The sequence below is a fragment of the Cnephaeus nilssonii genome (genome assembly GCF_951640355.1).
Source record: "Cnephaeus nilssonii genome assembly, chromosome: 3".
NCBI lineage: Eukaryota > Metazoa > Chordata > Mammalia > Chiroptera > Vespertilionidae > Cnephaeus > Cnephaeus nilssonii.
The window spans coordinates 49,180,008-49,193,089 of NC_137074.1; the positions used below are offsets into that span (position 1 = coordinate 49,180,008).

The 13,082-nt window shown below is 39.7% G+C and overlaps 1 protein-coding gene across 3 annotated transcripts in view; it reads right to left on the reverse strand.

The window, feature by feature from the left end:
- FGF12 (fibroblast growth factor 12) overlaps positions 1-13,082 on the reverse strand; it is a gene marked incomplete at its 5' end in the record, with an annotated part of 401,111 nt that overhangs the window by 217,135 nt on the left and 170,894 nt on the right. For all 3 annotated transcript variants that reach the window (XM_079767431.1, XM_079767430.1, XM_079767429.1), the window contains one exon: positions 326-436. In XM_079767431.1, the coding sequence (XP_079623557.1) occupies positions 326-377 (52 nt within the window). The remainder of the gene's footprint in view (positions 1-325; positions 437-13,082) is intronic.

A 13,082-nucleotide genomic window follows, 5' to 3' on the forward strand; every position in this document is an offset into this window, starting at 1 on the left:
CTATTTAGTTCTAGGATTGAAAACACTGTCTTGTGCTGTAAAGTCTGCCTTGTTTCTATGAATACTTATCATCCTGACTACAAACAATGGGATGGAAGGAAAACCATTTGGAACTCCTTCGGGCCTCCTAACTTCATATTCAGTACATAACATTTCTCCCTTATTGTCTCTTTGCTATAGGGAATCATAGCAAGAAAAATAAAGGAAAATACACCCATTTACTTGTAGGTAAATAGTTCAAAGGCAGCCCGGCCATGCTTTAACACTATAATACGGGGCTATACATTTCATTGTGATTGGATTGCAACAATCTAATGTTCCTTACTGTAGTCGCTGTTTTCGTCCTTGGTCCCGTCAATGGTACCATCTGGGTGCATCTGCAGGAAATATCCCTGCTGGCTGAATAACCTTGTCACAATTCCTTTCAGCTGGGGTTCTGCAAAACAAAAAGAAATGATTATTCAAATTGGTATTTTGTTTATAAAAATGCTCAATTGAAAATTGCCAGAAACATTTTCTAAGTAAATGCATAAATGCCAAAGGCTTAAATATTAAAATAAGTATTTGGAAAGGGAGCATTTCAGGAACATATCTTCACTTCTTATTCCTTCTAGAAGCAGGACCATAATACTATGCAGCAATAAACCAAATGTAAATAAATAAAAGCTAATTATGATTAGCAAAATACAGAGGCATACTAAAAAGTGAATTACTTCTCTCTCCCATGCATCTAGTGTCTGACTGCAAGTTTATGTTCCCATTCCAGAATCACTGTTTAGACCAAGCTGCCCCTGTAGTTCTTAAACTTTCAGCAGTAATAATCAGCTCCTGGAAGACCTCGGTTTCTGCTGAATGTCAACTATCCATCAGAAACTCCTAGGTTTTGAAATTCTGGCCAAGTTCAACTAGAAAAAATGGCTTGGATGAGAACCATAGGAAAGAGCAAAACCCATGGTCATGAGTTGTCACAGGAAAGTATGTGGAAACAGATTTCACCTTCAGTAAATACCTGACCAGAGTGGAGACCCAGTACTACAGTCATTTTTCCAGCCCCAAAATAAATCAATTTGTTCATATTTCTCTAATTATTTTAAACTTGAAATGGTCGGTCCTCAGCTTTTAAAAACTCCCTACCTATGAATAACATCAAATTGAACTTTATAAACCACATTTGGATTTTTGTACATCCCCTAAAATAATTATTTAATGCTTCTCATTGTAGTGCTGACTGCCAGCAACAATCCACTTTCTATAGCATCACCACCATCTTTATCTCTACTTCAGTGCTGAGCAAAAATTAGACTATTCTAGTGCATTTGTAGCCCTAATTATTTCATAAAAATAAGAACAAAAAGTTCTGCTTCTCAAGGCAAAGATAGAAAACATATGATTGAGGCAAAGATAGAAAACATATGATTGCTGAAGTGGCAAATGTTATCCTCAAAGGGACAATCACCGAATTTCAACTGATAGTCAACTTCATTCCTTCACCCACTTTTTCAACCAATATTCACTCTGAATCTCTTTTTTGTCATGCAATATGCTAGGCACTGTGTGTTAAACTGGACACATTTATTCACATTCAGGTCTAAATAAGAATTCTAGTCAAGGATTCAATGAACTTAACTTTTTGGGAGTGGATCTGTTCCCTATAGCATTTGTCTATGATTACACTTCTGCACATATGACTTGATCACATATATTTGGGGAAATGAGGCAATGCCTATATAAATATGTCCTGTTCAAAGCAATCCTAAGAATCAGAAAAAAAAATGCTTAAAAATTTGGAAATGAGGAAGGAGGGTTCTAAAAAAAAGAACTGAACTGAAAATTTGCCATACTGATTTATAACCATAATTACCTTTGTAAGTTAAATTTATTTAATTTGTGGACTATAATTTCCTCACCAATAATATCTAAAAGTTAAAGTAAATGAACTTTAGGTCCCTCCTGTGAGTCTCTATTGACTGTGTACATTAGAATCCTCTGCCCTGAGTGGTGGCAGAAATCAAGAAATGTGTGCATCTTCAATGCGTTGCTTCCAAGGGCCCCACCCAATCTGACATACTAGGGACATGTTGGAAGAGCATGGAGCTAGCTAACCTCACTACAAAAAAAAAAAAAAAATCCTGTACCCCAACCGCCATCTATCAAATCTTACCAACCTTTCCAGGTTTAGTGCAAGACCACCTCCTCACTGAAGACTTGGAGGTCATAAGTGAGAATCACTTTCATAACTAAGGGAAGTAAAAGGATACATGTGCCTCTGCTATGAGGCTAACTGATTGCCTGGCAGGTCCTGCTTTGGCACAATTAGCAGTCAGAAGACCCAGCTTTGAACCACAATTGTCAAGTGGTCTTTAGCAAGTCATTTAGCATCTAAGCCCCAGTTCTCACATCTGTATAGAGGAAAAATAATTCCTATTCTAACTACAACCATTGAGAATTTCAAATTAATAAACATATGTGATAGTATGAACTGAAAAAAAAACCATCAGAGTATAAATACAAATGAAGGTCTAATTTTTCAGCCATCAAAATCAAAGAAACCATGTGAGGTAAAAGGAGTATTCTGTGAACAGACTCTGTCTTCTGATTTCTGTTTTAATAAGATAGTAATTGAGTTTGTAAAGTCATTAAAGTAAACAGAACGCTAAGAGTAGAGGCTATAAAAAGATAGAAGGAAAGGGACAAATCTTATAATTCATATTTTCTTTCTATTCGGTATGATACAGTCACTTTAAGAACTCATGTTTTTGTTGTTTATGAAATGCATGGCAGCTGAGTCATTAATGCCTGCAAATGATTGTTGTTGTTTTTTCATAATCTTTTTCTGCAGCTGTAATTAAACACGTCTTTTGCTATAGTGAAACTATCCACACCACACCCCCACTGTTGGGGCCCTGAGTATTCAGGTTGCTTACTCCTGTTCAAGATAATGAGCATTAGGCTTTTATACCATCCCCCACTGCTCAAGAGCAGAGCCAGAACAAACTCCAAGTTTGAGTTTTAATGATGTGATGATCTATGAAAGTGAATGTCTTGCACTAGAGATGTTTTAAAGGAAGGCTGACCATCCATTGAACAAATGTCCTGAACCTAGGCTGTGTCATAGAAAACAGTATCACCTACCTGACAGGTCTGTATCCTTATTACCTCTTATTACCATCTATCAAGCCCTACCAACCATTCTAAATTCAGCTCAAGATCACCTTTTCTATAAAGGCATGGTGGTCATAACTGAGGATCACTTTTATAATTGGGGGGATATGTTTTGTTGTATTTTAAAGAAAGGACGTCAAAAATGAGACCATTTTTTGGCACATCTAATATGCTGGATGCACTCACCACACATCTTTTTATTTGTCAGATTATTCATAGGGGTCTAATAGATTAATAAAACCTGGTTGTCCTCAGAGAGCCCCCGGTGTAATGCATGAAACATATGGATATATAATACTAGTGTGGGATAGCTGTTAAATAATGGATAGAAGCAGCGTGACATGATGGCACCAAAGAGCAAGGGAATAATTCTGTCTCGAGGTTGGATGAAGGAATCTCATCTGTCACTCGGAAAGTGAGTAGAATTATCACAGGCAAAAAAAGAAAAAAGAGAGAGAGAGATGACGTTTCAGACATTAAAAAAATGGAGGGAGGCAAAAAGCAGCATGGTAGACTCTGAGAAAGATGTAGAGTCTGGAATAGGCATAATATATGGCAGAGGTTCTCAAATGCTGACATGCAGGTAGAGTGACTGTTAACAAATGTTCACAGGTCAATAGTGAAATAAGATAAATAAGCTCAATGGATTATATTTTTTATTAAGCTTTTTTTTCAATTTTATGAGTCTCTTGATTCTAAGATTATGGTTTCCCATTACTTTTTTCTGTTTTTATTCATTGGTGACTATATTATTATAAGGAGGGGGGGGGTTGATTTGTTATCTTTTGTACTCTGAAATGATGTAACAAATACTGTTAGTTTTTCTCCCAAATTAATTTCCTCTTTTTTCTAGGCACCCAGCTAGACCATATGTCCCAGCCTCCCTTGCAGATAGGTTTGGCAAATGCATGAGTATCATATGGAATGTAAGTGAAAGTTATGTGTGTCTTTTTCAGGCCATGGATTTTAAAAGCAAATATTCTCCTCCAAATTTTCTTTATTTTAACACTGGCTGGATTTAGATGACAAAGCTGTAAGGGATGTAGCAAAATAGAAGAATTCTGAGCTCCTGGAAAACTGGTGGAGAAAAGACAGCCATCATAAATACCCACATCAAATAGTTAGGTGAATAAAAAATAAACTTTGACTGATCGTACACAGTGATTGCCTTCCTATATGGAAAGGGGGTGGAGTGGTGGGGAGTAGCTTTACAGTGGAGAAATCTGACAAATAAAAACACTACCTCAGTCACATAATTGAGGTTAACATGAACAGTCATAAATCATGTTGACAGTATGTACCCTTGATATGATGTTATGAGAAGGGCACTTTATCTCTATGATGTCCCTTCCAAAATCTCATAACCTTTGTCTAACATCAAACAAATTCCAACTGAAGGACTTTCTAAAATATAGCTGACCAGTACCCCTCCAAACTGTCAAGATTATCAAGAATAAGAAAAGTCTGAGAAATTGTCACAGCCAAGAGTAGATTAAGAAAACATGTTAACTAAAGGTAATGTGGTATTCTGGATGGGATCCTTGTACTAGAAGAAAAGATAGGTAAAAATTAAGGAAATATGAATGAAGAATGGACCACATCAAACAAAACAAAAAAACAAAATTTTGCATAGTAAAGACCATCAACAAATCAAAAAGACAACCTACTGAATGAAAGAAGATATTCACTATGATACATCTCATAAGGGGTTAACATCTGAAATTCATAAAGAACTCATACAATTCAAAATTAAAATTCAAACAATCCAACTTAAAAAATGGGCAGATGACCTGAATAGACACTTCTCTAAAGAAGACATACAGATGTGGCCATATGAAAAACATACGGAAGATGCTCAACATCACTAATCATCAGAGAAATGCAAATTAAAACCACAATGAATATCACCTTACATCTATCAGAATGGCTACCATCAATAAATCAACAAGCAATAAGTGTTGGCTGGAGGATGTGAAGAAAAGGAATCCTCCTGCACTGTTGGTAGGATTGCAAATTGGAGGTTCCTCAAAATATTAAAAATAGAATTATCTTAAGACCCACAATTCCACTTCTGGGTACATATATCCAAAATAACCCAAAACACTAATTTGAGAAGATATATGCTCCCCTATGTTAATTGTAGCATTGTTTAAAATAGCCACAATATGGAAGCAACCCAAGTGTCCATTAATAGATGAATGGATAAAGAAGAAGTGGTACATAGAATATTACTTGGCCATGAACAAGAATGAAATCTTACGATTTGGGACAGCATGAATGGACCTAGAGAGTATTATGCTAAGTGAAATAAGTAAAAAAGATAAAGACAATTGACTTTGGGTGGTGTGTACATGGTGCAATATACAGATCTTGTAACATAGAAACCCATACCTGAAACCTATATGTTCATGTTGACCAATGTCACCCCAGTAAATTTAATAAAAAAAAAAATAAAGACAAATAACATATGACTTCACTCATATGTGGCATTTAAAGAACAAAATAAACAAACAAAACAGAAACAGACTCATATATACAAAAAACAAAATGATGGTTGTCGCATGGGGGGGGGGGATATTGGGGAGCTGGATGAAAAATGTGAAGTGATTAAGAAGTACAAATTGGGCCTGACCAGTGTGTCTCAGTGGTTGAGCATCAACCTATGAACCAATCGATGATAATTCTGGGTGATCACTTCATAAGTTATATGATTTTCTAACCACTCTGATGTACACCTTAACTAATATAAAATAATATTGAATGTAAACTGTAATTAAACATTTTTAACAAGGTTAAGAATTCATATTCATCACTGCTTCTGCTCAGGATGACAGAGCAATTTCAACAAAATGTTTGAATCAAAGTCACTTAAAAAAGCTGAGACTGGAAGCAGCTATCCAGACATTCCTGCTGGTTTCAAGGGGCAGTTCCCTGATTATAATATAAACTCAGAACAGAGTTGGAACTATGGGGCCCTTATCACACATCTCAGGATGAATACTAGATTGCAGAAAATAAAGTAAAATTGGAAATTGAAAAGTACCTTGGAATTCACTATCTTCCTTCATCAAAATACCTCCCATCATCAACATCAAAGACTTAAAAAACAGAAAATCTGAAGTCCAAAGTGAGTGTCAAGATATAACCAATATCTTGTGCAAGCGAGAGGTTAGGGGGAAATAAGGTAGAGAAGAAGGGAGAAGGAAGGGGAGGGACACCTGCTTGTGCATCAGTTATTGGAGTGTAGGGTGATAAAGAAAACAGATTATATAAAACTGTGCAAAAGTGTGTTTTTTTGTATATATATATATATATATATATATATATATATATATATATATATAATATTGCATCCAAACTTAAAGGAAATACCCCCATGTAAACTCCAATCTAAAATAAAATAAATAATAGTGATCTAAACTGTGTGTGCTGGAAACCATACTCAGAGAATTAATAGCACTTATTATGAAAACAAAGACCATATTTTGAACCCATCTACTCTATATCTACTTAGTACACTCCCCTGATGATTTTACTACATTTTTATTTAGTACTCACAACAACTGAATGTGCAAGGTACTTCTTTTCACTGTTCAAATGAGATTAATGAGACTTAGAAAAGCTACTCCACTTGCACAAGGTTACAGAACTAGTTACTACAGAGAAAGATCTAGCTCCAAAGTCTATGGTCCTAGCCATTCTCTGTTCAGTCACTTTAAGAAGGGCATTAACATGATTGAAACATGTCCAGAGGAAAGGGAGGCAAATAAAGAGGGGACTATGAGCTGTCATATGGAGAATGCCTGTATGAACAGTGTGTATGTAGCCCAGAGAAGGGGGGACCTGGGGGACCTGAGAGCTGTCCCTATTTCTTGAGAGCAGGCAGAAGTAAGAAGAAAACAATTTGTCCCAAGTGGCTCCCTGGGGATAGAACTAGGGCCAAAAAATGAAAGTTACAAGAAAGCAGGTGAAAGAGAACTTTCTGTAAATTGTATGCAAACAGAGAACAGGCTGTCTAAAAAAAGAGTAGGGTCTATACCACTTAATAGGGGCAAACAGGGGGAAGCAGAAAAACTACAGGTCAGAACAGCAGTGAAAGATATGGATGCCTCCAGTGGCTAACGCATCTGTATGACCGTGCAAGGTCCTCTCCAACCCAAGGTCTTGAAAAGCACTTGGATAAACCAGATGGCCTGCTAAATACAAGCTCACTTTTCTGTGGTTTAGTTTGTGTTTAGGACAGGGAATTGGAAAGATGTTAACTAGGCATCCTAAAAATGCAAAGATTTTGGAACTATTACACATGAATTGTGCAGTAATTTGATGAGGCTTTTCAATCAGTCTCTGGGTTTACAAATGGGCTCTCAGTCTGAAGGTGGAATGTTAGCCACTTAAAGGAACTGAGATTGCACAGGCTGTTAAATGTGATTTTTGTCAAGTGCTTCTGGGGCCTCAACTGCTGCAGATTTCAAAATTAGACTATTAGGGTCAGACGTTGTTCATAAACAGATATGTTTCTGGCTAAAGGATAGAGACTAGAGCACATTTACATACCACAAGTCAAATTCCCAAGCAAATCAGAAGATACAGTAAGACATTGGAAAGAGGATAGACATTTTGGGGGCTTTTGAACACACTGCAAAAATTACAACCACACTGAGTTGTGGGAATCCATTACAAACACATGTTGCTCAGTTAAAGAGGCTCCTCATTCACTCAGCAGACTGCAGTGCCCACACGGAAAGCAGCACCCGCAGGAACAGAACACAAGGAGGAGACTGGTCCCCATGGTCTAGCAGAGTCTGCTTTGTGAAGTAGAGAGAGTCCCGTCCTGTCTTAGTCCTCAGTCTTTCTATCCATCAAATAAAGGTAACCGACACCACGAGCAGTAACTACCCACAATGAGCCATGGGGATCTTTGTAAACTGCTAATAATTGCATCTATCCATCGAGCATATTTATTTTTTCAACCAATAGATATTAATAGCACACTTCATTCAAAAAACAAGTATTAATGGAGCACCAGGCTTTGTGGAGGGTATTCCTTTAGGTACAGGTGATAACCAGTGGTGTGCTATTACACCAGCTCTCAAAAAAAAAAAAAAAAGCCCCAAACTTGATTTCCATGAGTCTCATTCCTATGGTGTAAATACCTCACCACTGCAGAGTAAAACTACTGCTTGACATCCCTGAATGCAGAGGTGGTGTTGAGAAGAGGCGAGCATAATCAGCTCCAGCACAGCACTGAATACAACAGAGAACAAGCCAGGGGGCTTACATTCTAGTAGATAAGGAAAGAGATAAACAATCCATATATAACACGGTTTTCATATAAGTGCTTTGATGAAAACAAAAGCAATTAAAACAGATGGAGCATACAGGGGATGCATTGCTACTATGGACAGAGTAGCTAGAAGATGACATCACAGAGACCTGGATGAGGAGAGGAAGCCAACCACGGGGCATGTCTAAAAGAAGAGCATGCCAAGTGCAGGAAACAGCAAGTGCAGAGTAATCCTAATACTTAAAAAGATTAGGAAGCTTAGGATTAGAGGCTCTCTGAAGAGCTTTCCTCCAGACCAGAAGTTGGCAAACTTCAGCCCTGCCCCTGCCAATTTTGTAAATAAAGTTTTGTTGGAACACAGCCAGACCCATTCATTCACCCATTGGCTACTTTCATGCTACAACAGAGATGAGTAGTTGCAACAGAGGCCCTACAGCCTGCAAAGCCTGAAATATTTACTAATGGCCCCTCACAGAGAAAGCTTGCCAATGCTTGTTTCAGACCCTGGCTGATGCAGTTTCCTTCCCCTGAAACACAACCTCTGCCTTTCTCCTCAGCCCAGAACTCCTCAGTCTTCTGAGCTCAGCTTTCTTCCATGGGGCCTTCCCTGACACCCTGAGGGAAATTTAATCACTCCCTCTGCAGAGCTCCCTGGGCATAGGTTAGGAGAGGACTCCCCACAGGGTTCCAGCTGCCTGCTTATGCTGAGGTCTCTGCTACTGAACTAGGAGCTGCTCAAGGGCAGGGAGCTTGAATTATTCATCACTTCCTCCCACCAGTAACACAGTGCCAGGCGCAGGGTAGGTGAGGAGTGTTCACATGTTGAAAGAAAGGAGATAAGTCATATCTAGTATTTTTCATAGTCACCTGTGACTTTCAGAGGAGCTCCTCATTTGTAAGAAAGCTGTTACAGCCTTTTAATATAATGCCTCTGGCCTTCAATGCGTTTTTTTTTTTTTTCACCTTTTCAGATTCAGCCGCTCCACACTGAACAGTCTGACAAGCACAGCAACATCCTTCATAAACTGCATAGTTTCCAAAGCCCCGAGTTGCCTGGAACTTCAGTGGGAATCAAGTGACCTTGAGACAGGCAATCCTTAACCTTCATGCTACCTCAAAGCTAAATGGAAAGAAAGGACGCGCTTTTCCCCAGTATGCTCTTCACTGAGGCAGCCTGAGCAGCAGAAGACAGGGGAAGCAGGGCAGGGAAATTGAGCTGGGATGTTCTATGCCGATAAGGCTGGGATATTTGTACTGAGCCAATTTTATTCCTCATAACATTAGCCCCCTCCCTCCCAGTTTCTACTCTATAAGATGCTCATGAAATTTTAAAATCACTCAAACACCATTTATCGACTTTTGACATGCACTAGGTGCTGGGTACAAAGATGAGTAAGGTGCAATTCTTGCCTCGAAGGTACCCACAGCCTCGTCAGGGAGACATATACACAACTAACATTACAGCAGGGACATGAACAGTGCTGTCAGATGGGAATCAACAAAATGCCTTGGCATAACAGAGCAGGGATGCTAATTTTACCTGTGATGGTGGGTTTTGGGACAAGAGGCAGTTGAGAAAAGCTTTGATGATAAAACAACACGCTAGACTTCACCTTGAATAAATAGGCAGCATCGGCAGGATTAGTGGCCCAGGGAGATTGGGCAAGCAGATAGGTGAGGCCAGGGTGTGGGGAAATAAGGGGGTGTACTCAGTGGCTGGAGGTGATAGCATAAGAATAATATGGGTCCAGAACACTTAGGTTTCCTTAAGCAAATATAAGTTTTACTTATCCTTTAAATCAATGAGCTCCAAACTCTTTTAATCATACATCCCTATCTGTAAAAAATTTACAACTCTCACCTCCATAAATGTATATTTATCCTTTATAATAAAGAGGTAATATGCAAATTGACCATCACTCCAACACACAAGATGGCCACCCCCATGTGGTCAAAGATGGCCGCCACAAGATGGGCAGCAGGGGACGGCAGTTGTGGGCGATCAGGCCAGCAGGGGAGGGCAGTTGGGAGAGACCAGGCCTGCAAGGGAGGGCAGTTGGGGCGACCAGGCTTGCAAGGGAGGGAAGTTAGGGGTGACCGGGCCAGCAGGGGAGGGCAGTTGGGGGTGATTAGGCCTGCAGGGCAGGACAGTTAGGGGTGACCAGGCCAGCAGGAGAGGGCAGTTAGGGGCAATCAGGCTGGCAGGGGAGCAGTTAGGTGTCAATCAGGCTGGCAGGGGAGTGGTTAGAGAGTGATCAGGCTGGCAGGCAGAAGCAGTTAGCGGCAATTAGGCAGGCAGGTGAGCTGTTGGGAGCCAGTAGTCCTGGATTGTGAGAGGGATGTCCAACTGCCCATTTAGGCCCAATCCCTTAAGGGGTCCCAGATTGGAGAGGGTGCAGGCTGGGCTGAGGGACACACCCCCCATGCATGAATTTTGTGCACCAGGCCTCTAGTTATTTATAAATTGCATGTATGTACCTCTCCATATATTGTGTATATTATAAATCAATGTTGAAATGTTCAAATGATACCAGTGTAAATATAAACAAAAGTTAAAATAGTTTATCTCCACACAATTGTCTTGCCCCATCCACTTCAGATAGGAGAAACCTGGGTACCACAGAATTAAGTAATGGGGAAACACTGAAGGTCTTCAAGTCTGGGGATATATGATGAGGGCAGAATGTTAGCAAGCCAAATTATGGAATAATAGAGATGGTGAATTAGAGTAGGTGGCACTTGGTCATGTCATGGAAGCCACTTAAGGACCCATCACACATCATAAGGGCCTTGGACAGGCAGTGGCACTGAGTGAAGAGACGATGTCAGCCTGAGGCCTGACAGTGCATGGCAGTGCTTCATAGATGACAGGATGTGTAGACACCCTTCAGTTCCAGGAAAAATGTGTGACTTCTTGGTCCTTAAGTTCACATCAATCATTAGTCTTCTAAGGAAGCCTTGGTTAAGTGTGGACTGCCACTGAAATGTGAGGGTGAAGGAATCATAACATGAGCATTCCCAGCAAACCAAATTATTTATTTGCCTTTCTAATGATTTCTGTTCATGAAGAGGCTGTTGATTACAGTCAACCTCACTGAGTCACAACTCTCTCATCTTTATCACCCAGGGAAGTAGACCTGGAATGAACACTGCCATCTAGTCAACTGACAACTGTGTTCTGGAGAACTCAGAATGCACATCTCAAACATGAAGGTAGTCCTAGATTCTTAAGGGTTTAGAATCAGAAAAGCTAGTCAGAATGATCTAAGTCCAGGCTCATTCTACAGATGAAGACACAGAATAGCAGGGAGAGGGGAACCCCATGGCACACATCTTCTGATCCCTGGATTCAGGGCTTTTTAATGCACCAGGGTTCTTCTGTTCTGTGCCCCTTAAAATGAAATAGTTCATACCTCCCAGAGGTATCCTGGCCCTCAGCCAAACTAGCTGTATAGTATCCAGAAAACTACTTCATTTCTTTGTGCACAGGCACACTTTGCTTTTAGTGAAATTGTTTGAATGAATAGGACCTGCTTCTGATGTTCTAAGAAATTACTACCAAGTGGGGGGACGTAAAGAGTAAAGGGGATCAAATACATGGTAATGAAAATTATTTGACTTTGGGTGGTGGGCACACGATGCAATATACAGATGAAACCTATATAATCTTATTAACCAATGCCACTCCAATAAATTTAATTTAAAAAAGAATGCACATTATAGTGTGTTATATGACCAGGAAGTGATCATGCTCATAGGGTAGATTTAACTTTCAGACAGGATTAATGTGGATACGAAGACCCATGGTTAGGAGCAGTAGCAATGGGCAAATTCTCCTGAGTTTTATTCACAGGCAATAATTGCCAAGCATTTACCACATAAGAGAGACTTGATGTGGATCATCTCTCTGAACTCTCACAGAAATAATTTAAATAGGCCCTATCATTGGACCTTTTTTATAAACTAGGAAACTGGAGCTTACAGTGGTTAAGTGACGTGCTCTAAATCAGAGCTAATAAATGCCAGAACCAGGTGTGGAACCAGATCCCTCTGCTCCTTACACCTTCTCATTGTCAATCATTGCCCCTTCCAAAAGGCTAACATGCTGATACTTCTCCCTTCTTCCTTAACTGTGATTGGCCCACACGAATGGTAGAAACCCTATGAAGCAAGAGACTAGGAATAAAGGGACTGGCAAACATTAAACTGGAGTTGAAGACATGGCTTTTGGTCTCCTGAAACAAAACAAAAAAGCCGGGGGGGGTGGGGTGTGGGGAGGAATGTAGACACTGCTATGCATACAAAAACTCTTCTATAATAAAAGCATCTCACTTGGCATAGAAAAATCTTCTCAAGATCTTAAAGCCTTTTTTTCAGAGACACATCTTTTGGCACCAGAAGTAAATGACCAGGACGGGTTATTTGGGAGAGCATAGGCATGGCAGTTCCCTGAGAGGAGAGGAGCTGCACAATGTTGGATCTGTCCTAGAACTGTCTTTATCTCAGAGGAGATCTGTTCATCTAGATTGACAAGCCTGGGGAATTCCCTCATACACCACGCATATAAATTACCTGCAGGTAAAATGCTATTGTTGTAAAATGTGGCCTTAGTCTATCATTTGTTTTAATAGCATTC